The 27,819-nt window shown below is 37.6% G+C and overlaps 1 protein-coding gene across 1 annotated transcript in view; it reads left to right on the forward strand.

Moving 5' to 3' along the window:
- LOC129370461 (sterile alpha motif domain-containing protein 10-like) overlaps nt 1-27,819 on the forward strand; it is a 51,210-nt gene that overhangs the window by 17,661 nt on the left and 5,730 nt on the right. The window contains exons 2-4 of the mRNA XM_055046475.1: nt 10,377-10,561; nt 19,183-19,351; nt 26,270-26,410. Of these exons, the coding sequence (XP_054902450.1) occupies nt 10,377-10,561; nt 19,183-19,351; nt 26,270-26,410 (495 nt within the window). The remainder of the gene's footprint in view (nt 1-10,376; nt 10,562-19,182; nt 19,352-26,269; nt 26,411-27,819) is intronic.

Genomic DNA, 27,819 nt, shown 5'->3' on the forward strand with positions numbered 1-27,819 from the left:
GCAGTATTTAGTCAAATGAGATTTGCTGGAGTTCATTTAAACACTGTAAAGATTTTGAACTGATCAGTTAAAAATATGCTAAAATAACAAACACATAATTTACTTCTCCATTAAATATATTTAGAAACAACTTCAAATGAATGAGTAATGTGATCATTTTTAGTGCAGTTTTACAACTTGATGCTATAAATGGCAGCAGCCTGGAGTCCTTCTCTATCACGGTCCACATCTTTTTAGTTATTTCTCCAATTATTGACACTTTTTAAAAACATTTTAAAACAGAAAATTGCAAACTAAAGTTGAAATCTTCTCATTTTTGTTTTATTGCCCTTGATGGAAGGACAGATTTGCTGCTTGTTCAGGCCTCAACACTTTACTCCTATTGTGACATTTTTGATATGGGAGATTTCATCGGAGGAACAAGAATTAAGTAGTAAAGTGGTCAGAACGTTTTTAATCAATGCATCTCATTTTGTCGCTGCTGCTTCATCTGCTCACATGAGTGATGTGCTCCTACTTTGCATATATATGAAGTTGTTCCCTCCCTACTTACTTGACCTTTCTGTGTACTTTTCCCCTTTTCATGCTGTGCCCCATTTATTCTAATTCATCCCGATGTGACAATCAAACTAATTTGTTTAACTAATACGTTTGATGATGATTTTTATGTGAGGTGATTCATAACAGTGACATTTGTATGCTAACTGAATGACTTCCACAGTAAGAGCGCTGTGTTATTTAATTATTTAACACTATATGGAAAAGATGATGCAAACATACATACACGTTATATACCGTGAAATATTTTGACATCCACCATTCTGACTGCATCATTCATTATACATATAGCTGCCTAATGGAGCTTGTGTTGCTCACTGGTGTGTGAATGTGAGTACAGTGTCTGGCTAAAGCTAACATAGAGCAAGTGATGTAGCAGAGTTTAAATCATAACACCTCAGGAAAAAGAAAAAAACTTTGTGTACATGGAATTGTGCTGCTTTTACTTTCGCCTCATAAACCAGAATTTGGAAAGTTATCCCTTTTCCAGTTTTGATCTGGAATAGTTTCCTAATTAGTATTCTTTGTATGTATATATATTTATGTGTATATATCAAAAAATCCATCTTGGCAAATATCTTGTTTACCTCAATACAATTTCCAATGAAATATTAATAAGATAACATTTCTGACAACCTACTAAAAGATTGAGATGTATTGTAGGAAGCAAAATATTAAAGGCTGAGAAAATTTTAGAGTTACGCAAAACACCATACGTACAAATGAGATTGCATTTTACAGTCAATTATATTTAAAAGTATATTAAAATATAAAACGTTTATATTACAGATTTATATCCAGGTTTTGAAGATGTAAGTTAGTTAAACTCTTAAAACTCTAAAAGGAAATTTGGTTTTGCGAAAACAACGTGGTGTCCAAACATTTTGTCACATGGGCCAAACTAATTCAGCTCAATGTAAACAGCAAAAACAAATAAATGAAAGGCATATAAACAAATATATATACATATATCTGCTTCACGATAAATAAAATTAATTTGATTGAATAAAATAGTTTTGAAGAAAGGAGATCTTCACATTATTGTAAATTCCAAAACATAATGAATTTTGAACTTTTCTGTTACTAAAGAAAGGCATACAGTCTTCTAATTTTGTTTTGTATTTTTTTACACAAGAAAAATGTTTTCAGTAACAAGAGCAGGATTGGAAAGTGTTTCTTTGAAAACACTTTCCATATTTAGCCTAGCTTAATGAATTATTTAAAAGCAGATCTAGAAGCACCCAAGTCTGCATCAGTTGCCTTGTGCAGAACAATATGTTTCATCTGATCTGATGAGGGGATGAGTACAGGAGCGTTTGCATCAGACGCGTTTGTATGTTCAAGATTTAAACCATAAAGTCAGCTAACTGCTGTTAATGCAGTTGGACTAGTTGTTTATATCCTTCCCTGATTTTATCAAACTTTATCTCATATCCTATTACTTAGATTCATATTCCCCTTCTCTGTGTCCTTCCTCTCCCTTCCTCTTTGACTTTCACTCTGGATTATTGATAGGCAGAGAGATCTAATCTGTCTCTCGTGTCGTCATATGAGGGCTATGGCTGTGAAGGGGAGAAGACAAAAAACACTGCATCTGATTACTTTAAATCATTGTTAACCTTTTCTTAATCTTAATGTTCTGCATCTTTTGGTCTGTTCATTTTATTCTGGCTTGTTCTACACCCAGGTTACGGTTATTTTCTGCATTAACTATCTGAGCTCTAAGGTTTCGTTTCTGCATTCTTTTAGTAAGTGCTAAAATGTCCCACCTCTACATTATGCTTTTCTCTTCTTTTCAGGTGTTTTTTAAGTTGTGAAAAAAAAGAAAAGAAATGAAGACATATTTATTTGAAATAAGAGATTTGACCACCGCTGGTGTGGAAGAGACACTGTCTATGCACCTTGTCTTCTCTCTGTGATACATCAATACCTGATCAATAGTTCTGTCTGACTTTGTGAATGTGCTTCCGGAGTTGTTTTCCTTCGCAGCTATGCCCACAGAGAGGAAACTGGCATTTATCATGTCAGCAGGGGTTACGTTCTCCCAGGAAAGTGCTTCTGCCCAACTTGCAGAATCATAAACAAAATGCCATCCCCACCTGTGTGCCGGGCAGCTCTGTGCATCCTCAGGCACGGCTGCCCTGTGATTTGATTCCTGCATTTGCTCTCCGTCTCCATGGCATTCTCTCTGCGGCTTTGTTCAGCCCCAATAGCCTGGATGAATGCTGATAGAAACTCCACAGATGTACGACAGTGCGACTTGGCAAGTGACTCACAGGAATGTATGTATGGCAATGCTGACCTTCATTCTTAGTGGTATGAGGGAATTCAGCTTGCGTTTGTGCATGCTGTGCCACGATGAGAGTTGAATCTGTGCTTGTTTACTACCATCCCATTATTTGCTTGCTTTCCTGACACTGATAGTTAGTGAAAGGTAAACCTTAGCCCCATCCTCAGCGAACGCTCCCTGTCAGAGGGGATAATAGACTGCAGTGCATAATCTGAGCCATCACGGGGTTCTTGAGTATATTCTCAGCTCTAAACATATTCTGGTCTTCTTGCTTATTCGAGAAGAGTAATTTCAAGGTTTTTTCATTGGGCTCAAACTGGGCTCTAGTTGGCTAGAAGTGTTGAAAGGTCCACTTACTTCACCAGCAGCATGCAGAAATATCAGTGTGCTCAAAGCAGTAGTTGGGACACCAAGCGCAATGTGTTGCACAAGCATTAAATGACTGCGTTATGATGTTTCACACTCTGGAAGATTACTGGGTGACTGCACACATTTATACATTACTTATACTGCAAATAGAATGCTTTTATTACTGGGTTGAATGCAAAGTGTTGAAGTAAATACCAATATCAAACAGCTGAAATGCTGTTGATATTACCTTATTTGGGCGACATCCCCTGCATGTTGCCCAAAATAAGGTGGATAGACCAACTGCCTTCTTCTCAATGCAAGAGGGTAAAGTTAATGTGAAATGCTAGGTTGATGCCAGAGTTATCAAAGAATAAAGAATCAGGCTTCTATAGCTTACACAGCAAAAATAGACCACTTTAGACACTCTTTGGAGTCAAATGAGTAATGCAGGACAATGCCGTGTTAATCTACTCTGGGATTTGGCTCGAAATGACCTTCCAGGGTGCCTTACCTAACATCTTAATTACCTTTTCAAAAGGGAATACCTCTGAGATTTAGCTATCTTTCCTGCACAGCAGATAGGTTATTTAGTCAAGAGGAGGTGATATGAGGTTACACTTCACTGGGCTGAGTCGCTTTGACCTGCACGCTCATGTAAAGCTTTCTATGACACTTTGACCTTGGTTTTTGGCACTTCTTGTTCCAACTGCCAGGGATCCTACACTTTGAAAGTGTGGAAAAGTATATAATATGGTTGAATCTCTTCCTTAGTCAACAAAGATGAGTATGAGATTTGAGTTCACATGGTTTAATAATGTTGAACGCCACATTTTCACAGTATTTGTGCAAAATGTCGAAGCTGAAATGATCTAATAGTTTCTATTTAAAACTGAAAATCAGTAGTCATTCATGTTGCTTCTAAAATTAATTATTTAACAAATAGTCATAAAAATCCAACTTGTTACATGAATTAATTGTTATATTAATTTTTACATTTACAAAAAATATTGTTTTTACTTCTACATTTTAAAATTAAATTTGGAATACAGACCTGCTAACATTGTGGTTTTTAAAGTGTTTATTAAATAAGTCAGGCTATCTGCTCAGGAAGCTGGCAGTCAGCTGTTTAACAGACTTATCACTCAAACCTTTACATCTGAAGTTTTAAAAAGGAAAGAGTGATACTCCTTTAGTTGGGGCACCATGTTTTAAAAACACTGTTCTTCAATACAAGAAAAATCTGTAGGCAGACAAGTTTGTCCTTGCTAGTGAGAGTCTGTGCAGTGGCCTTCATGTAGCCAAGGCTGGTAAACTGTAAAAACAATGTGGTGTAGCATTTTAATGGTTTTGAGGCTATAACTTTTTGAAACCTTGGAAATATGCATTAAAGAAAATTGACTACAGCAAACAAGTGGACTTAAATCCTTATTCCATTTTGTAAAAAAAAATCTAAAGAAAGTGCTGGGTTATTGACAGAGAACTCACAGATAAATGCAAATCCATTTAAAAAAATCATAAGATGGAAATTTCAGTGCTTTTTTTGGCCTCGAGCCAACGGGTGTCCAACTCCATTCCTAAAGCGCTGCAGTGTTCCAGGTTCAATGCACCTTAATCAAATGAACCAGGCTTCTGCAGAACTTGTTGATATTCTGAGGAAGTAATTCAGACATTATTTATGGCCTGTTGAAACAGCCACATCTAAAATATGAAGCACAGCAACTGTCGAGCACTGAAGTTGGACACCCCACTGGACCTGACTCTTGTAGATCAGGTCAATGCTGACCTATCGCTGACGGTCGGACAGCGGGAAGTGGGTGATTGTCCCGTCAGACTGTCACTTTCCAAAACCACACACACATAAAAGCCCACATGGAGTTGGTGCGACTTCATGTGCGCATCGACATCGAAAACTCACAGGGTTTAAATGACCCCATTTCTTACTGCTGGAGTGTTAAACTATACCTGTGGTTCTTAACCTGGGTGTGGTTTAGATTCAATAAAATTATAACACACTTTTGACCCCACTGGGGACAAAAGTGTCAGAAAATGGATGGAAAAAGTGTGTTTTCAAGAATCTGATATGTGATAATCACCTATTATAAAATTTTAAATAATGTTGATCTAGATCAGCTCAACTAACAAAAAAATGTGAAGTGTTTCTTTATCTTGCTATCAGATTGGAAGCTAACTACCTGCCTCATGATTTGTGAAACATATGGATATTCCCAGTAGAAAAATGTTCAGTTTTTTTTTTTATATATACTGGGAATTTCAATAAAAAAAACTGCATGAAATTATTATGAAAGAAACTCTGAACAGTCCCCCTTTTTTTTATTTTATTTTTTTATCTGAGCACGACAATTTAATTGTACACAGTTAAAAAGAATCCTCTTTTTTACTAGTATAGATTTCTTTTTTATTAAAACATTACATTCTGACTCCCACCGTATACTCTCCATCATCCCTTGTCCTACCGCCCCCTCTCTTGGGTGGAGGTGATAAAAGTCACTCACAAGGGCACTGAGATATAATACAACACTAGATAGTGACAAATAGGACAGTGGGGACTTGGCAGTTGTCCAGGCTCATCGTGCACACGTTCTGGCGGACGAGGAAAGGTGAGAGATAACCCCTAAATCTGATTGAAATCACAGAGATATAAAGAGATTTAGCAGAACCTAAATAAACGCCAGTCCCATTTTCTTAAAGCTTTCAGTCTCGCTGAAGGGGACATTAGTCTGACTGTGTGGATATTTAATTATCTCTGTCAGATCTTAAATTCTCTGTGGTATCTTGTGCCAGAAGGTTAAGCCAACTAAGTCCATTAAAGACTGCAGAATGAGTGCTTTGCCTTCATTTTTATGACTGCTTTAGGAGAGGGAGTCCAGCACTGGGGAGAGATTTAGATTCTAATTGATGAAAGTGGTCATAATCCAGCAATTCTTCATTTTAAAGGTTATGTCACTGTTTATTAGCAGCGAAGTTTTGGCTTGTTACATTAACGTCTCTTCGTCCTGAGATCTTTTTACCTTGATACAGTCAAGGTTGGTTTACAGGAATCCAGGACTAATTTACAACTCAACTCCCTTCTCCTTCTTGTCAGCCTCACTCCCGCTTCTCTGCTTCCTCTTGTCTCTTTCTGAGAGATTGGCAGGTCTTTAGGGTTTTAAGGCGCTTAGTTTTCCATGTTCCTTCCTCCTGTCTCCCGCCGTTAGGCTGACTGGCAGTAATTATATCTGAGTTGGGCCCTGGTTGATCCCGACGACCCCAAGGACGTGATGGCAATAAAAAGAGAGAAATGCAAAAAGATTACAAGAAGAAAAAAAAATAAGATAATGAAAAAAGGAGTACACTGAATAAGACAGCGAGGCTGAAATATGCAGAAAAGAGAAGTCAGGAATGATGCACATCTCTGCAGAGTAAGAAATAAATGGAGGGAGATTGGCTGGACAAGGTTACACTTCACTGATTCCTGACAGGGTTTTTTTTTCATATTCCCTTTCTTCCCTCTTGTTCCTTCCTGCATCACAGGTATGAGAACTCAGTATTCATCGTTGTTCACTCGAGCAGCATTGTGCGCTAAGAAAACATGTTTTTGTCTTCACTCCTCTCAGCTGCAGCCAGGTGTTTCTCCTCAGACATCAGCTGTCTTCCTACAGGTTTCAGTGCTCTGCTGTTAAGTTGAGAAATAAACTCAGAAGATTTGCTTTTTTCTTGATGGATGAGGTTACATTTCTATGTATTTTTTTAATTTTTTTTACCAGTTCTGTCTGGTAAAACTGTAAATTCTAACTGTATTGAACTTACAGTTAGAAATGTAAATTCAATAGTCAATAGCTTTAATGATATTAGTTTGAAGCTTTGCTTGGTGTTAAAATACAGACCTTTGATCATTTTTAAAAACAATAGATTTTTGTGTGGTTTACAGTTGGCCACACTGTTTCTTTGTGGTAAGAAAATGTTGTGAATTTCTCCATGAAGTTTGCATGGTTCTGGTTGTGTCCAGGTCCTCCAGTTTTCTCCTGCAGTCCAAAAACAAGAACGTTAATTAGTTGTCCTTACGTAGTTGTGTGTGCGTGTGCGTGTGTGTGTGTGTATGTGTGTGTGACTCGGTGTACTCTTGCCCAATGACCACTGGAAATAGACACCAGCCTCCTGGCAATCCTGCTAGAATAATCAAAAATAGAGGATCAATGGATTTTTTTTTTACATTTCTGAACTTATTTTAACAGGCACACCTTCTTTTTGTTTATATAAAGTCCAGAAGAGTCTTAAATTTAACTCTTATTCTTGTTGGAAGAGTAAAAATGCACTGGGGAAAATGAAATTAAGTTTCCCTCGCTCTCCTGAAAGCTTTCTCTTACATTGTTCTCTTATAAAGATTTTTTTTTACATCAGAAAGAAATGAAAATGACATTTGTTACGCCTTGTTCCACTTTTAGTTCTATAATCAGCAAATCTCTCTTTGTCTCAATAACCATATTCACATTAGCTGACAAGATTTGAAAGGGAAGCTCAATTAACACAAAAGAATTGGATACTGCTTTGAATATACTTTGAATATGCTGTGAATCTGCGGTTACTTACAGACTCGTAATAAACTGAAATCATCTCCGGCATTTTCTCAACCAGCCGTAGTGCAGTCAGAATGCCGTATGTCATTGTTTTTACAACACTTATGCCTTTCAATGCTGTTCAGGCTGGTAGCTCACATTCATTGTATTCATTCCAATTTGCAGGCCTGTAATCGAGAAATCTATGGAAAAAGAAATGTCAAAGAAAGCATGGCGAAGAACTGATCTGAGAGTTGGAGAAAAGTAATAACATTACTGTGAGCAAATGAACTTGGGCCTCAAATCAAAACACAATGTGCCACATAGGACAAAAAAGACTGTTTCCAGTATTCCCAGCTCAACAGTGATTTCAGAATGTACAATTTGTTTTTTTTTTTCATTGATAGGGAGCACATCAAGAAAGATATGAGAGCAATAAAAACTTAGCAGACTTTCACCTAACAAGGGATTTAAAATTGCTCTTTGGTTTGCTACTGGGATGAATAACTGATAAATTCTAAAAAAAACATTTTTGCTCTGCTAAGAAGTAGTGCAGTTGTTCAAATGCCTGCACTGGCACTGACCAGCATTTTTTTTTCTTTGATTCAAGCAAGCACCGACACTTACGTATATTTATATTCCTAAATTTACATCATATCATAAACTTAGTCTGCAGTTAATCTTAAATTTTGTGTCAAAAACATGAAACTTTCCCCCCAAAAAGGATCCAGGAGCTGCACTGCTAATTGGAAGCAAAGTGAAAATACTGATATCCATTCAGACAGAAGCTGCTATCAAATTAATCATTGTCTGAGCCTTCTGCTGGCTTAGACAATGAGTTAAAAAAGAAAGACCCAGGACACGCAGGACGGACTAGGATTCTCAGCTGATCAGAAAAAGTATTGGGATTCCTGCGATGGATGGATGGATGGATGGATGGAGTCTTTCTATAAAATCTCTGCTGACTCGCTACTAGAGTTGTCATCATGGCATGAACTGTATTATGTTCTAATCCCTCAATGTTGTGTTCCTTTTTTTGAAGCCAAGTCTCCTGTGCTATATAATCCTTTGAGACCAAAAAGCATTTCCAGTAGTGACTGTCTTTGATGGGAGACAAGGATCTATCCTCTTAACCTGTTTATTTTTAAAGAGGTGTTCAACTTGGTGCACAGAATCTTCAGCTTGTGTGGGGTTTTGTCAACAACACAATCTATTCCCTATTCATAACGACAGACAGTGGCACAGTGCAGTTCTGGAGAACATGTCATTATTTGACTGTGGGGGCGACTATGGCTCAGTAGGAAGACTTTAAAGTTTGATTTCAGCTTCTCCCTGCCACATGTCGATGTGCATTGGACAAGGTACTTCACCCTAAGTTGTTCATGTAGGAACGAATGTGATTAGGTGAATGTGGCTCTAGGTTGAAGTGGTGTAAGCGCTCCCCAGGACTGGAAAAGCTTTTGATATAAATTCATTTAATTAACCATTTATGTACATATAGAGTATGTATGCCTTCTTACTTTGAAAAGACTGGGTTTTCTAGGAGTCTAGTTATGTCAAAACAGTGTGTTTTAAAATTAAATACCAGCTTTATAAACCCCAGAACAGGTGTTTGCGATTTATTTGTGTCATACTTTGATATGATGTGGTTGTATGGCTATTGGGAAATACGATTTGCTCTTTCACAAGTACTGAAAAATGCACTTCTTATTTCTGTGTCTGTTTTAACCATTGATTATTTTTAATCATTTCTACTCCCTGGAGCCTTTTCTTGAACAATGCAGCCGTGTATAAGTGATTCACCAGATACTGGCTGTCTGTGGCACAGTTGGGTTGCTATTAACCCATAATAAATGGGCTTCTCGCCAATCCATTCACCCATGAAATAACACTGCAACTCATGCTAGGTGTTATTACTATTCACTGTTGTATCTTTGGTTCTCTTGACAAATTAGTTTTGGGCCTAACTCCCTTGTGATTTAACACTTTTAAATAGATTACAAAAGATCTTGAGGTAATGTTTCTCCTCCTCTCTAATTCACATTACGTTGCATTAAATTACCCCTTAGGGGAATAAAAGTCCAATGACTCCATTTCACTGTTGGATAATGTCTCTGCTAGAGATGACAAACCACAGGTCAGCTTTGATTCAAAGTGCAAAAGACTCTCATTGGCGTTCACTGAACTGCACTTTGACCCTAAACTGACAAGTTGTCTGCTTCGCCATGTCACAGCTAACACGTCTGCCCATCCATCCAACATTCCTGAGAGAGCAGGGTGAATGAAGGACAGAGAAGAGTGGAGGGCAAGATGAGTGAGACACATTCCATATATTCATGACATAGAGGTTATATAAACTGGAACCAGTCTGGTAAGAGAGTTACTTTTCCAGAAATGATGTGCCCCTCTTTGAATATGCACTCAGCATAATTAGAAATCACAGTGAAGTAGCTCAACCTCCCAGAATCATCATTGCATCAGCCATCTGTTTATAGCATATCTAGAGTTGCTAAGCAGTGTGCATACATTAGAGTAAAAATCAATATCATTCATTGTAAAGATTTTATGTGAGCAAAGATAGAAAAAGCTGATTAGCTAAAACTCTCCTTTTCTCTCCTGACCAGCGGCGTCCAGCTTCAGTTTTTGCCGTGCCTCCCTGGAGCACACGGTGTCTGCTGAGGAGCTGAGCTACCAGCTGCCGCGTCGGGCCGGAGGCAGCAACCTGACCTGGCACGACAGCCGCGGCCAGAAGACAGCGCACACGCGCACCGTCAAATTACTGCAGCAGCCGGGCACAGAGGGCATCCAGGTAGAAGCATGTCTGCACAAACAGAGCAGAAACTGAGCGAATCCGGTCCATGAAACTAACCCCAAGTGGCGGGTTTGCTCACAAAATGAGGTCAAACATATTTTGGTAATCAAGTGATCTTTAAAATAATCCCTTGTCTGCAATACGTTTGGCATTCTCAACCATCTTTTTCTTCGATTTAGATATCAGAAACAAAACATTTTCGCTCAATGAAAATGCCAAGCGATCTCCTTGGTTTTTAGCTCCACAGATCAGAGATAAACTTCAGAATATCTGGGGATTGATGTGTGGCTATTGTATGACCCAAATGCATACAAGACTGAAGTAATTACAGACAGATTTTATTAGTAGTAAACTGAAAGGAACCGAAAGGAACTCAAGTAAGAGCAACAGAAGAAACCAGCAGTGAGACAAAACAGTGATCATAAACACTGTGAGGGTGTTGTTAGTGAAATGAAAACCAGGTGACAGAAAGAGCTGAGCAAAAAGCTTAACACTAACTTAAGAGTCTAAACCAACAGAACACAAGAAAAACTAAACACATGGAGGAATGAACTTAAGTCAACAATACTGCAATAATAAACAATCAAAAAATGATCAGAATATTAACACAACTGAAAACCAAAACCTATAAAAACAGTCTGCTGCATAAAATTACAAATTTAATTATTCTCCCAAGATTGTGGGTAAATGTTAAAGTTGTGGCACAACAGTATAGCCACAAGATTATAATTGTGCAAAAGAAACATCTGCATCGCTTGCTTCAGGCTTGGTTTATATCTGGTTTTATCCCAACTGGTTTTTCTGGTTAAAATTTATGCTACGTTTCACATTCATGACATAAAAGTTGGACAAAATGTGATATGAATGTTCTGATTGATGCGCTGAAAACTCTTAGATAAGTATCTGATTTAGTACTACATGTAAAAGTGGAGTCAATTATATCTTTGAGGTTGAAGCGATTGGAACTATCATGAAAAAGTTGGGTTTGGATCAATGGCAAAAGAAAAAAAAAATAATGGATTTGGGTTGCATTTGCCTTTTCTGTGATTTTAACTGTACTTATAGGTAACAGAAAATAGTACCTTAAATCACCAAAAATAAATAGAATTTAAGGACTTTGTTATCTTTTGCAAGTTTTAAGAATTATTAACCAATTGACAGTGATTCTTAAGTCTTACCTGGAGCCGTCTGGAGTAAGTTTTCTTATTAATTCAGTTTCAAAACAAATTGAGAGATCTACCTGTGAGATGTCATTGGAGACGAGCCAAAATGTTCAGAATCAGGCCTGCAGCTCCCCAGATCAAATCTCAACCTTGACAGAACACATAATAGCTTTAGCTTGTACATATTGGTGCCTGATCTTGGTTGATTCTGCAGTGGTAGAACCACCAGTGAAGAACGGGTTATGTAACAGTCGTACAAGTGCTGATGTAATGGTGCTTGTCCGGTCTAAGTGAGTCAGAAAGTAAGAGATGATGTTTAATGTTAAATATGTCTGAAATGTTTCTTTATTTTACAGATAAATGTTTCTCACCAGGGATTTAAGTTCTAAAAGCAATGAGTTTAAACACTAGATATAAAACTCATTTGAGTGCTGTCAGGCATGTGAGGAATACATAGTGGCTTATCATTGTAGCGATACAATGCAGGCAGCCGCTGCACCTTTTAGTTGGGAACACTGCTTTATTGAAACTTCCCTTCTTGCTAAAGCAAACGAGAAGTGAATCAAAATGAAAAATGACTATATTAGAGCGGATTAAATGCATCGGACCTGAAACGGCATGTGAACCAACTCCCTGTTTCCATTTAAATATTTAAATGACAGAGAGAAGATAGCCCCGTGGATGTCTTTTCTTTCATTTTCCGACCGCTTTTTGAGAAAGTTTGTAATTCAGAGGCTGTAAAACATACACACTGTGCTCAGTTTGTTTAATAATTCATAAAAGCGGGTCCTCTTAGCTGCAACAGCTGTAAAAGGCTTAATAAGAGACGAGTGAAGAGCTGCTTCCATGTGATTACACAAAGCTTGGATAATTAAAGCTCCTTTATACCATGAGAACTAAAGCTTATCATTTCCTTGTGGTGACAAGCTTCTTTTTGCATTATTTAACAAATGAGAGTGGAGTCCAGCTCTATGTGCATTTACAAAATACCACAGTCTCTGCTCATATAGCTCTAATGATAAGAAATGTGTGTTTATTGGGGTGCAAATGTGTGCGCACATATTGTGTTAACTGCTTGTGTGTGCACACAGTCCTCTCAGGACGGATGATTAGATTATTCTCCATTAAACTGGCTGGGCACACACAGGCCTTAATGAGGGAGCCGTTTAAATAAAACACGGCTCAGTTTCTGGATGTAAGGTAGGACCTGGGGAATCCTACTTATGTGCTTAACAAAGCTGATAAAGCACGTTACGCATCCCTGTGCAAACTCCCAGTCAGGGGTTGATGAGAGATAATAATGGCAGAGGAAGGAGAGGTGGTAGTGGTAGTGTTTATCCATGCACAAACATGATTGTCAATATCAAAGATGTCCACAGGTTCTAAGTGTCACTGGTTCAAATAGAGAGTGGCGACACAGGGTCACTAACAACCATACATCCTGTTTTCAGTGATCTAGAAGAAATAGGAGAAAGGTGTAAGCTAAACAAATTACAATTATCCAGACGACAAAAATAACAAAATTATTTACTATTCTCCTTAACTGAGTTTAACTGTGTTTGGGTTGCTGGATGTGAACCAATACACTGACCTCTCTGCTTGCTGAATTTCTTCCAGATAATGAGCTACTGTCTCATCGGTGCACCTTCTGTGCCATCCGTGCCTTGGCTGCTGTTTGGATAACCAGATGGGGGCTGAGGGAGGGTTTTCTGTGCGCGGCTCATTTTGCTGTCTGCCACACAGCTTGTGGGTTAACGTTTAGATGAGACCGGGGACTAGGTGGAATAACAAAGACACAATTTAAGAAGTCTCCTTTTCTCTGAAGCAGGACTGAGCTTATTACAGGAAGCAAAGCTCCTTCTTCGTACGCTAATTTGCTTTGCCTTGCTTTGCTTTGACTGCTCTCTTTGCCACAGAGCAGTCTTTCTCAAATAAGAAAGACTGCTCTGTGATTATTTTTCCCATCTCATTACCGAGTGCTGTGGCTGACCTTTTGAGCTGACACTGACACAAAGAATTGAATTAATGGAGAAAACACACGCGCATGTAATTCGCAGCCCTCTTTTTTAAATTAGAGATTACATCTTTTAGTCATCTCTAGTCTACTGTATTATCTCTAGTCTACTGTATTCTCACCACAGTTATAATTTTTTTCAGGATCAATATTTCCAATGTTTGTAGGGTTTTGATAATATTATTTTGCATTTTACCTTTAAGTAAAGGTATTTACGTTGATTCTCTCTTAGCAGAGGGCCCTTTCTCAGAATGAAAGTAGTTTATATTATTATGGCTGGTTTATATGCACCATTTCTGTCCTTTCTAATGACATGGAAGCACATCATTTTGAGGAGCATATTCTCTTGTTTAGCGTTGGAGCTAGGTAAAGTCTAAAAGCCCTTCCATTTTTACAAGCATTTGCACAGTGCAGTATAAGCAGAGAAAAAAACATTTTGCAAAATGGTTGGAATCGACTTGCAAAAATAGACCGGTAAAGCCAAACTTAGTAGTTAAAATTTGAAATGGGAACATCTATTTGTAGATTTCTTCTTATGCTCCCAGTTGTTGACAGATTTCTTTCTGCAGCAAAGTCAAGTGTGGCACCTCAGCTGCAGCTCCCCTTATGACATGACAAGACAGAGATTAAAGTCTCAGTAGAATAAAGCAAAGCATTCTCCATACTCTCCGTTCAGCCTACCTGTTACCTGCCTAAGTTCTGGCTCTGTCTTGGTCTGTAAAAGCCCAAATAAGTCACAGACCTTAATAGTTTCCCACTTCTGTGTTTCCTTTGACATAATCACAAACGTCCCACTGATAACAAATTCTGTTACTTAGTTACTGCATTTGCACCAAAGAGTGTTGTTTTGCACTGTATTATTTCGTCTGCATATGTAGTCACAATATCTTGGAAATCACACAGCCACCTGCAGGGAACCTCATGGTCGACTGGCTGACGAGTTCTGTGAAGCCGATGATCACCTTGGTTGTTTAAAACCGTGATGATGAAGTCCAGAAAGTAGATAGACACACACAAAAAAATAGGAGCTGCTGGGCAAAGAGCCAGAAATGCTTAAGTGTATATTGTCCTTGTCCTGGCACTCAGTGATGTGTTGCACTCTTCAAGACACATGTTTGACTCATGCTAAATAGAGAGCTTTGCGAAAATCCCATCTGGCTCTTTGTCCACCCACTGAGAGGCTGCTCATATTTGCACGAGTGCAAACCTTTTTAAACACTCAGAGTCCTGGGGACAGGCAAAAACAGAGCTGCACAAAAGCTGGCCGAGGTTGACAGTTCACACACTTCCACAAAGTTACTTACACAAGAACAGTCAAGTAGGCACTTGACAAAAAGCCACTGAAGCATTTACTGAATCACCCTGACACACTTAAACAAAGGCACAAGACTCGACTGAGCAGGGTGAAATAATGGGGTTCTAAACGGTGGAATCGAAACTGCCAAGAAAAGGGGGGCCGAGGAAAGTTTCTGTGCAGAAAGGGGCAAGGTGGGGGGAGGAGGGTGAAGGAGATATGTCGGATCATATGTCATGATCTGCCAGGGTCTTTGGGATCAGAGAGACAGATTGCAGATCCAACTCTATAATGACAGCAGAGCAAGAGTTCGATGGGCACCAAAGATTGGAGAAAGGGAAGGAGTTGTTTGGTCAGACAGCAGATTGCAGGGATGATAGAGGAGGAGTGTTTAGTATCCTGCTGAGGGATGAAGTGACACAGAGGGAAGATTTACAGCCGAGAGAGAAAGTAAGAAGGCAGTACATGATGTGCATACCACAAAAAAAAAAAAAAAAATCAATGTATTCATCCTTGTACTGTAGAATTTTTACTGCTGATTAACACTGAATCGATCGTCAATCTCACACAGGGTCTAACAGGCAGCCATCGGAAGAGGTGTGTTATCGGTCGCAAAGAATGAATTTAGCACATTCCCCACGCTCTCTTGACTTCCAGCTAATCTCTAATTAACTACACACGAAGACACTGCAAACACACACGCGCACGCACAAAATTACTAAGGGAGGACAGAGCTCACAGAAGTCAAGGTAATGCGCAGACCGAACAGACAAGAAGATGAAAAAGGAAGAAAAAAAAAAGATGTGGAGTGAGAGTGTCAGGCAGAGGAGCCTGAGATTTATGTGAACTGAGTAGAGGAGGATATGGGACATGATGGATCAAAAGGAGCAGTGAATGGCAAAAAATGCTGTTTCAGTATACAAACAGAATGATCAATAGGGAAGAACTGAGAAAGTCAGAGGGACTAGGGTGGAATGCACAAAACATACTCTGAAATACTGATATATGAACCTGCACATTTTTATTCAGAATTTATCGGGCGTCTATTTTAAATCAAAATAGTCTAGTCTCTGAAATACTGATATATGAACCTACATATTTTTATTCAGAATTTATCGGCATCTATTTTAAATCAAAATAGTCTAGTCTCTGAAATACTGATATATGAACCTACATATTTTTATTCAGAATTTATCGGGCGTCTATTTTAAATCAAAATAGTCTAGTCTCTGAAACAGCATAATGAGTTAAATATTTAGAATTAACAAACCACGTTTGCTTTCAGCCTACATCGATCAACTCCTACTTTGAAAGCTCGACACTTTCTCCTTTCTGGATTTCACGTGTAATTCTTTGAGTGATACTGTACCTTAAAATAGCAGTCAGACCTTTTCAACTATTTCACATTTTTGTCATGTTACAACTTCAAACGCCAATGTAGTTTGGGGGAATTTTATGGAGCGGGGAGATCAGATGAAAGGCCCATGATGGAGGAAATACAGAAATCCACAACTCAGGTAGGAGGATCTGTCAGCTGTGCGTGCTGAGAGATCTATATATGTGGCCTTTATGGAAGAGAGTCGAGAGGAAAGCTTTTCTAAAAAGAAATCCTATTTATAGTTTCCCTCAAGCCATATAGAAGACACAGTAAACCCTTAGAGGAAGGTGCTTTAGACAGAGTATATATTTGTGTATGAATAATACTGCATTATCTTTATCTTTATAATGAAAGTGGTGCAGGCACCATTATGGACTCTTCACTACGGGGCTGAGAGGCAGATAGATAGAGGACTACGAGAAATTCATGTTCAGCAAGACAACAACGCTTTAATGACTATTATTGTCTCAAGTTATTTAACATCTTATTACAACCAATCAGGAGCTTCATGCTTGAGATAAAATATCTCAGATACCTGGTCTGATGAAGTGTCATTGATTATTTCTGTACATAAGCTTTATTCATTTCTTTATTTAATTATTTTTCATAATGTCTTGAGACATTTGTTGTGAATTGGCATTGTATAAATAAACGTAGTTAGCAAGTGTTGCATTAAAAAAACAGAATAAGAACTTGTCATATAAGAGTTTGTCTTTCTCCAGATAGATTTGTATTTTTCTGCAACTGCCAGCTTTTTCCCGTCTTCTCCCCAGTCCATATCCTCAACATTTTATAGACCGCCTCAGCAGAAGCAGCCTCTGCCGTGCCCCTATCCTTTCTGTCTTTCTTCTATATGTAACAAATGAGGGACCTCCTCCAGCTGGACAGAAGTAGGTCTCAGAAGGAGCTGCGAGGTAGCAAAGGGTGGGCAGCGACTAGACGGATCTGGCCAGAGGAGATGCAGCCTGATGGATGGCCAACAAATGGAGCGGGAAGAGTGAGGGATGGAGAAAAGAGAGAGACAGAGGGATGATTGGGAACTATTATTCCATTTCCCTCTTGTCTGGCTTCTTGATGATGAAGGCCATTATTCACACTCAGAGTATAGCTCTAAAGCTCATAGCATTCACTCCCTTTTTTGTCCTATTTTATATGCGCTCACCTTTTCCGTCTGTTTCACTGAATGCCATTTGCTACATTTTTATAATATATGTGCAAGTAGATCTAAAACAAATGTTAAGCATTTGAAATTACTACACCTATGTACTATATTACAAAAGTATTCATTTGTCTGCCATTATAATCTTGAGTGATTTTGGGTGACAGCTTAAACTTTTCTAGAAAGACTGAGAGAATAAAACTCTTCCATACTGGGTTCAGTTATTTGGTTAATTCTACTAATTTGCGATGTAAAAAGGATACAACTGTCTGGTTTCCTGTTGTAAAAGTAATAATTATCGTCTGTTTGTCTTATTTAATAATCCAGAGGAGTAACCAGTTCCGCATCTTCTCAAATTCAATCCCAGCTAATGACTGGGCTCAGCTGTAAATTTTGTGAAGCTGACTCGCTCAGAAATATGTGTGTAATTGGAAAACAGGCACACTGGAGAGGGGAAATGTAGATGTTTTCAATTAAGTCCAATAAAGCAGATCACACTTGGTTGACCAGCCCTTAAGATTCGATAGCTTATTAAAAGAGAAGGTAATTGAAGCCGCATATACAAATATACGGTACTTACTGCATGAGAGCCAAATTGAGATGTGCAGCCTCTCTGCAAGCTGACCATTCTGTTCGCAATGAAAATGTGTCTATGTTGCATTTGTGCATATGACATTTCACCATACTTAATCTCATTAAATGCAGTCAGCTATTGAGCGCAACATTTGGCAGCTGTTCAGTGCTTTTCTGTTGAAAATAAGCCAAAGTCTTTGTTTTAGAGTCATCTCAGCCAGAACATAATTGAATGGATTATCTATGAGAGTAAGTAACTTCTAATGAGAACTGAGGGACAGGGTGATCGTTGTGTTTTCTGGCCTTATGAGCCGGTTGTCATTGTGTAATATCCAAATTAATTTCCTGCAATTGACTCATGCAAAAAAAAGCCTGTGTTGGCTTCAAGTCTGTGTAGGTTAGTGAATGGAAAACAAGAAATGCAAAAAGACAAATGAAAGTGAAACTATTAGATAAAAATCGTAAAAGAAACACAAGAGCAGTTTTTAGATGGTGTTCCTCTTAAGCAGGGGTTGTGAGGTGAACATAAGATGCTAATTCAAATTTAATACAACATCTGTTTGCCTGTTTATGCCCACAAAGTTTCAAACCTTAATCTCACTAATGAATCAAGCAGCATGTGAGCTAATTGTGTTGATTAAATTTGTTCTGTATAAAGCAAATTTATACAGAAATTTGCTTAAGCGGATAAATCAGAAAAAAACATTTTTGGTTTGGTAGAGTTAAGTGTCAGTCAATCTTACAATTTTTTGGCAATTTTTTGACAGTTTTCCTATTACTATTTTCCTGTCTCTGGTTTATACTATCGGGAGTAGTTTTCTTTAAAATTGTGGTATTTGAATGCATCCCTTCATCTTATTTCAACATAATGTGACAATCCTGCATGGTGAAATGAGCTTTATCAGTTACTGCATGTGAAGTTTATCTGGGAGAAAAAAAGAGCTGTATCTCATATGAAGACTGAAATACAAACATACTCACTTGATCATACCCATCAAAAGGACTGAGCTAAAATGCCTTTTTGTTCTGTGTTTCAGCTGCATCCGGGTGAAGCCTTCACCGTCTATCACACCAGTCCTACGCTGTCCTGTCTGTCCAAACCTGTGGTGCTGTGGACTCAGCAGGATGTCTGCAAGTGGCTAAAGAAACACTGTCCTCACAACTACCTGACCTACGTAGAGGCCTTCTCCCATCACGCTATCACAGGTGCAACACACGGCAGAAAGATGCAAGCACACCTTCTTTATAACGCTGTAAATGACATTAAAGAACTGTGATTGTTTATACTTTTTTTTACGACTGTGCAAAAAAAACGTATATAATCAAAATTTTATTGATTATCGAGTATTTTTCTTAGCATCGTATCAAGTTTGAAATTACAGTATCACGACAACCCTAGAAATGTCTCAAATTAGTGTGCTGCTTTTACCACTGGGTATTTGTATTTCTAACAGAATATTGCTTCTGAGTGTTTCTCAGAGTAAACAATTACAGAAATTATTTCATGACTTTTAGAGTTTTGTTTTTTTTAATAGTTTAGATGTATTTTTCTATTAAGGCAAATCAAATGAATGCATTAAAATGCTAATAGGTGCCACATGGATCTTTTTTTATCCTGCAGCTTAGTTTTTCAACTTGAAGGGGATTTAAACTGAAAAAGCTGCAACTGAGATTTCAGGTCTTCATTGTGAGGTGACTTAAAGGGTAAAGTCTATATTAGGCGAGGAAAGGCAAAGCTGTAGAAAGAAAACAGAGTAATAAGTGTGTATTTTTTACTAAATAAAAACCCTACAAAAGCACATGCAGGCACCTCTACATTTAAAAACATACCGGCAGCAGATCCAGATCCCAGACTTACACACATTTCTTTCAAACCTTCAGAGGCCAAATGGTATTTCATGGCAGCACAGAGAACAGATTGCTGAATGGTGCCGTAGGGTCACTCACCACTCAAACTACATTTGCATGTAGGCTTTTGAGGAGACACATGCTGTGTGTACACATTTGCTTTAGGGTTAACAAGCTCGATAAAACTGCACTGACATGGATACAGTTTATAGAATTTGTAGAAAAAGAGGCAAAGAAAACAGCTCAGCTCTTATCTGCTCTGTGATGCCAGTGACACAGCATTGTACTTAATATTATTGTTTTCTTTTGCTAAATTGCCAAATGAGTTCTTGTTTTTGGAGTCATCATGACACAATGACACACAAAAAGTGTTCTACATAATCCCGCATGGCTTTTGTGTAGGATATTAGGAGCTTCGTGCTACATTCTGTGTCTGCACCACATTAGACCAGTGACCCAAAAGTAAATGTATCTATTTCAGTCTCTTTGTTAGGGCACAGTTACAGTGGAACAAGCTGCTTGAGGACAGTAATGGAGTTTGTTGTTTGTATTTACATTTGTGCTGTATATTTATTACTTAAAGAGAAATCAAAAAAGTTAACTTTTTGTGTCTGCAAATATTAGAAAATTACCTTTCAATACTCCTATTGTCATTGTTTGTGAAGACCGAGTATGTAATTTTAACTTGGTTCCGCCACACAGTACATAACGTTTATATTATATATTTACATAGTCTTCATTTACTTAATATATACATGCTAATTATTTTGCCATTTTAAGTTTCCATCATCTACTAATTCCTTAGTTACTACCAAACTGAATTAATGCATATGTAGACTACCAAAATAGAGGACTACCACAATCTCCTTTTCTGCTTATCTTTTTCCAAAAGGCAGAGCTGGGAAATGCATATTAATAACCCCGTGAATTGGGATGGAGACCACATATTAGGTTTGCATTAAAAAACTAATTTGAGCCTGAAGCATCCGCCAGACTTGTTTGTAGCTACCGAAAAAAAAAAAAGAGCTCCAAAATAAATCTGTATTCAATAGTGGTGGCATAATCCTACTCTGAAAAATGTTAAAAGTACAACTGTTAATTTGAGTGCTGTGATTCAGCAGGGGAAAAAACTAATTAAGAATTGATTTTTTGGGGTCTGCAAAGGCTTTCGATACTTGTGGTACAGGTGATTCTTTTTAGAAGGTTTTGTCTCGTCACATGGGGATTTTTTCCTGCTCTGAATAAGTTTACAATAATAAATTATAAATAATACATTTTCAAAATGCAATGAAATATTCTGCTGCAATGAATTTATATTATTTTAATGTTTTTACATCTCTTTACCGAGACTTCCAACAATAGTGAAAGATTGTTTTGCAGTTAGCATTTGAAACAATAACCCTTAAAACTTAGCATACAATTTTTTTTTTTTTTTTAGTCCTTACTGGACTGACTTTAGATATGTGGATATTTTAGTTTTCTCCTTGGTGGTAGTTGGTTGCTACTTCCTCGGCATATCTATGTTCTGCAGAGGTCTGCTAATGAGCCATCGTTCGATCCAGATGTGTTCAACTAAGACATGAGCACTGACTTCTGAGGTGCTGCTGTTTCACTGTTATTTGTATGAGCTATACATCTTGTTGCAACTTATAATGACAAATTTATCTGTGTTTTGCCTTAATGATTTTGTTTTGAGCAGATCTTTTTTTTTTTTATGTTTTACTTATTATTCAGTTATATATTGTTGTATCATCTTTCTAACCAGGCGCTGGCTATGTCTTCGTATTTTATATATTGAAAATACTCCAACCGTGTTTTCAGTGAGCTACTTACTGACAGAGCTCACTGAAAACAATATATCACTTTAAAAAGTACTTGAAACTTTTTAAAGTTTCAAAAGATAATCATATTATTTGAAACTGAAAAGGATTCTTTGCTTATTGCTGCCTCAAAGCAAAATAAAAAAAAAGTGATTTGCATATTAATATGTATGTCCCCTGCTTTAAGCATACTCAAAATGTATCAAACTGTGACCTATGTGAACCAATGTGTGGCATAATTGGAGCACTGAACTGCTACATAATTTGTGTTTAAACTCTTTTTACTTGCTTAGTGGGTCTACATACATTTCTAAAAAAAAATTAGAAATGTAACACTTAATGTTTGGCTTCAGGAGAAACAGGAGTTCTATACATACAATTTAAAGTACTTTCACTCTTTTATGTAAGGAAGTCTTTACCTTTCTGTGTTTTGGATTGCTTTTCAGACCACTTTAAGAGTAATTATTGCCCTAGCCAAGGTAGAACTGCTTCTCATTTGCCCAAAGACACCATTAATAAGCAATTTAGTTTGAAGCCAAATTGAGGGAAGTGATCTCCATTTTTTAAGAAAAGCTTTTGTTTTGTGTCTCTTTTCTCCCTTTGACAGCATACTTTCCCTATCTGCAGGCAATTATTAGGAGCTGCATTAAGGCTGTCTGAAGGGAATTGATTGGAGCTCCATTCATCTGCTTTGTCTCGTTTGTACACACTTATTCACAGCGCAAGGGCAGGGGGTATTCTGGGACATGCTGGTACCGCTGTTGGCAAGCTCTAGAAACGACAGGGCTTTTGAGAAGGCGAGGCAAATACGTTAATGAGTATATATACACACAGAAACGAGTTCATTTCAGTTTGAAAAATACTAAACACATGCACAAAATAAACGTGTCTTGTTTACTTCTCATGAGTTTGTTTGCACAAAAATTGGTTATAAGATGCACATTTTCTGACACCGTAAGCCAAGCAAATAATCGTCCTCTGAACAGCATGAGCATACAAAGGCATAAACACACCATGCAGCAGTTGTGAAAGCTGATAAGTGTCACACTGCTTTTTCCTTTAAGGAAGGGGAGTTAGACTTCATCAGAGGTAACAGTGGCATTGTTTGTAAAGCAGTTTCATACATGTCTTGTTCCATTCTAGACATGTATGCAAAAATTGCTCCTGGAAATTATGTTTGTTGGTCTATTGAGTCCTTCATTCAAACTCAATGCACATTTTTGACAGACAAAGTGTATTCATACCTTCTGATTTTTTTTATCCAATTTTGTCATTTTACAAAGAGCCTTCAAACATTTTGTGTTAAACCAACAATAAGTAGTACATGGCTGTGAAGTGGGAGGAAAATATAAGGTTTCCAAAGTTTTCACAGCATAGTGTGGTGTACATTTGTATTCTTCCTTCCTGAGTCAAATCTTTGTTGAACCACTTGGACTTTGACTACGCCATTCTAACACACGCATATACCTTGATTTAAACTGTTCTTTTGCAATTTTGGCTGTATGTTTAGGGTTTTCCTGCTGGAAAGTGAACCAAATATTTGCACCATCCAACAGATTTTGTGCAAAGAATGCAGACAGAATTGCATGCTTATGTTTTCAGGTTTGTTGAACTATTTTTCCATTCTATCCAACTTTATGTTGGTTTATTCCATAAAATCTCCCCCCAAAAATATAGTATATGGTTATAATGTGAGTTTGAGAGTTGTTATTATGTTTGGCCAAGAGGATTATTGTAGAAAAAAATCATTTGAATAGGTAGTCTGAGTTTGATTTGTGACAGTGGCACTGCGTTGCTCAGAAGTCTCTGCTAGCATACAGTGATAAAAGAAAGGTTTTATTTACTTGAAGAATCACACAGTTCTCTGCAAAAAAAAAAAAAAAAAGTACTTGTGCATTTATCTCCTGAATAATTGAAAATCTAACAAGCTTTTTGTCTAATGCATAATTTTTATCAGTTCCAAAAAGATTAGTTTGGCTTTGTTTGTTGTGTTTGAGTTTTTAGTCAGTTATTAGGGGGTTTCAGGAATGCTGTGTCTTTCTTTATAGATGGTGTAAAAGAACTGCATCCAGTGGGACCATTAGGGGATCCAGAAAAACCCAAACCATCAAACCCTTAAAGCCGTTTTGCACTGTGATGCCAATCTCATAAAATATGACTTCTGTTTCTCTGTTAAGAAAATTTACTCATATTACATGGACTAGGAGATTAAAGGAAGCTGAAAGCTGCCTTTTGATTTTTGTTTTTCTGGACTATCTCTGTTTTATCCCACTGCTGTCTCCACTTCTTCTGCATTCAGACCACATGCAAGCCTACCGACTGCCCAGGGAGGGTAAAATTGCACTAATTAATAGAGCTTGTTATGAGACAGAGATGAAAGTTTATACTTTTGCGGGAGTTATTTAAAAAAATTACCTAAAATAAGACATTAAATGAAAAAGCAGAAGAAGAACTAGATCAGTGAAGCAAAGGATGTGCAGAAATTTAAACAGAGGAAATTGGAATGAATCGAATGATATGGAGAGCGAGCCATATGAGTAATGAGTCCAATTATGTTTTGGATGTCGTACAGAGCTGCTGCAGGTATGATGGATTCCTCCTCTTGCTGCTCAACTGAAGGACACACTGTAGCTCTTGTTACCACAGCAGTATCTGTTCCTTTTTTGAACCTCCATGCAAATAAACTTTTGTACCGTTCCGTCGACAGAACGCCTGGTTTTAAATTCTGTTTACACTGGGTAATGATATGTTAAATGTTTGTGTCCTGAGGGTTAATTGCCAAATACTGTAATAAAATCCCATCACAAGAAAGATCTAGCTATTCATTAATTGTTTGCCCCTGCTAACTAGTTAATGAATCGCCAGATCCTTTCTGTAAATTATATAGTATGTCTACACGCTCAAACATAAATTACTTTGCAGTGGATTGTAAATGTCAGATATGTATTTGTTTCTTTTAAACAACCATGTACATACCCCAAACACGTAGTTCAATATTTTCACAATTTTATGTGTAATTTATGCCGTATCTCTCTTAGACCTGCAGTTTTGGAATATTCTATAGCAAATTGAATATGTTCAATCCTCACTGATGCTGTTTTCTGTTGTTGACATTGAACTGCCAGGACCTGCAGGCAGATGGTACACATACACTCAATATAATGGTGATTGCCATATTATTATTTTAGCTTGTAAACACTAACTCTCTCCCTTGTAATTGGTAAATAAGTTAAATTGATTGCTTCATCTGCATGGGTCTGGCTTTAATTTGTTGTTGACAAATTCTCCTTAGAGGTTAGGTCAGACCAATTTTGCACAAACAAAATCTTTCTTCCAGAACAGTCTGGGCGTTGGTTGATTTTTGACCAGGCCAATCAGCGACCAGCAGGAGAAGTTGCATATGATAATCTTGAAATTTCTGCACTGCTTTATAATTGTAGCCTACCTGTAGCTTTTGCAATGGCAGTGGAGCAATGGCAGCAAATACTGACATTATTGTCTAACTCTTTGAAAACTTTGAATTAATGGGTTACAGCAACATGTAATTTCCCTTTGGGATCAATAAAGTACTTTTGAATCTTGAATTAGAATTTTTGAACATTAACAGCTGCCTCGTTTGGATCAGCATTTCTCTTTTTGCTGTGAACTACGGTTGTTTACCGCACAGGTCATTTCTCATAACGTCAAACAGGCGAATAATATATGTCACGGACAAAAGTTAGCAACTGGGTAAAATGTAAAACCTCAAAATAGTTTAAGCCTCCAGGAAGCAATTGTTTCAAGGGGCTTGGATGATCTCATTCCTCTTTTTCTAATTTAGATCCAGGTTTGGCCTGGCCTTGGATTGATTGTCTTTATGGAACATTCAAGTATTTTCAAGTTTTATCTGGCCTAAAGGTGCAGACTAAGATATAAAAACTGTTTTAAGTGCCAAACATGGTGGTGATAGCAGTCATGCTGAGGGTCTGTTTGACTACTGGTGGTACTGATGCTCTGCACAACATAGACAGAGCAATGAAGATACAGGATGAGCTTCAAATTCTTCAGCTTCACCAAAAACAAAAGACAAAATGACTGGAAACATGTTTAACACTTAAAAATCTTAGTTTTTTTTCTGCATTTAGGCTACTATTTATTGGGTGAATGTGAATATTTTGGTCTAGTTTAATAACTGGTATGGATGTATGTATTGATGTTTGCATTTAGAAAAATCTGCAAGAAATTCACCAAGTATCCTTTTTTTTTTAGAAATGATCGCAGTCTCATGATGTTTGAGACTTCAACTACCTAATTGAAAATTAAAGATTATTATGCACATTCCAGCATGAATGTCACAACTCTGAAGAACATTGTTAAATTATTGAGAGTCCACACTGACACTCAGTGCAACTTTCTGAAAAGGTATATCAGAAAGTCAAGGACAACTCTTAACTAAATTCTGACCTCCTGCTGGCAGGACGGGCGTTGCTCCGCCTCAACGGGGAGAAGCTGGAGCGGATGGGAATCATCCAGGACTCCTTGAGGCAGGAGGTCCTCCAGCAAGTCCTTCAGCTCCAGGTCAGAGAAGAGGTCCGCAACTTGCAGCTCCTTAGCAGAAGTAAGTGACCGCGTAACTCTGTGTTCTGGTTCCTGTGCTTTGTTTCAGGGGGAGAGGGAACGATAAAGTCAGACAAATTGGTTTGAGATTTCTCAAAGTGGGAGGAGGCAGTATGGGACCATGCATCCCTGCTGTGACATGTGGAGCCGGACAAACAAGCGCAATTGTTTGTGATTTTACTGGTGGGGGTTTCAGGAACTACTGCACTGCATCTCAGCAAGAGCTTCATTGACCGCTTTTACTACCCAGCTACAGGGAAACAAGCCCAGGCAAACTCTGATTTCCTGAATTTTCTTCTTGTATAATGTTTCTTCAAAATAACATTTGTGTCCTTTTGGTTGTGCAGATTGAATCAGGGTCTTTTATACATATTTATTGATGAGAACAACCCTGGGTTTGTATTCAGGTTCAGGTTTTCCATTAGGTATGATAAATTGTAAATCTCTGACCTAAATTGAGCAGTAGAAGCGTTTTTGCTGAATACAAGCTTAGAATCAGAAGAGGACAGCAGAATTTAGGGCGAACTGCAATAAGCTTCTAGATTTTGTATTTCTGACGCTTGTTTTAATTTGTTCTATGGTTGTTTTGGTGCATGTTGAGTAATTTTTTTTTTTTTTTTTTACTGCAAACATGACAAAAATGTCTAAAATAAATGCAGTACGTGATCAAACCTGTACTTAGTTTAGGTGTACCGCTTCTGAAATCATATTGCAAGGCTGTTTTTTTGCTATTAATATGTCATTATGGGCTGATACTGCAAACAGCTAATCAGGTGATAAAGGTGGTGTTGGCTCAAAGGCATGCTCACAGTTTCACTTCTTAAGCTGCTGATGCTGTTACAACTTGGCTTCTGCATATCTGGCACAGACTGCTTTACAGTAAGTTTTAAATTCACACACTGAAGACTTTTGTCTGAGTATGCTCTTTTCTATGAAAGCTGGTTTCAAGTAAATTTTCACATCCACATCCAGAATTGGACTAACATTAATAGTTTGTAGTGATAAGATGAGTCATCATGGCTAACTTATTCAATTTTTAAGAAAAACAGCCAAAATGGAACAGTTGTTGTTTTGTTTGTTTTTTAAGTAACTGTCAGCAATGCATGAGAAAACATATTTCTTCTATTTTTAAAAGTTACGTTTTTGTTTATATTTTGTTCAGTAAATGCATTAAAACTTGGAACTCCTATTTTTTTCTATGAAGAAATCTGCTAAGAACATAATGCTGTGATGCTCTTAATAATTAAGTAGGAAGCACATAATAACTCGGCACAGTACAAACTGATCATTCGTGATTTAGCTTATTTACATGTTATAGAGATATTGCAGGTGCTTAACATTTAAAGATATATTTCTCTCAAACTTCTTAAACTAACTTTCTACAAAAAATGTGAAAGTCACACTTTTCTA

This window comes from Poeciliopsis prolifica, unplaced genomic scaffold (genome assembly GCF_027474105.1).
Source record: "Poeciliopsis prolifica strain line A6 unplaced genomic scaffold, Auburn_PproV2 SCAFFOLD023, whole genome shotgun sequence".
NCBI classification, from domain to species: Eukaryota; Metazoa; Chordata; class Actinopteri; order Cyprinodontiformes; family Poeciliidae; genus Poeciliopsis; species Poeciliopsis prolifica.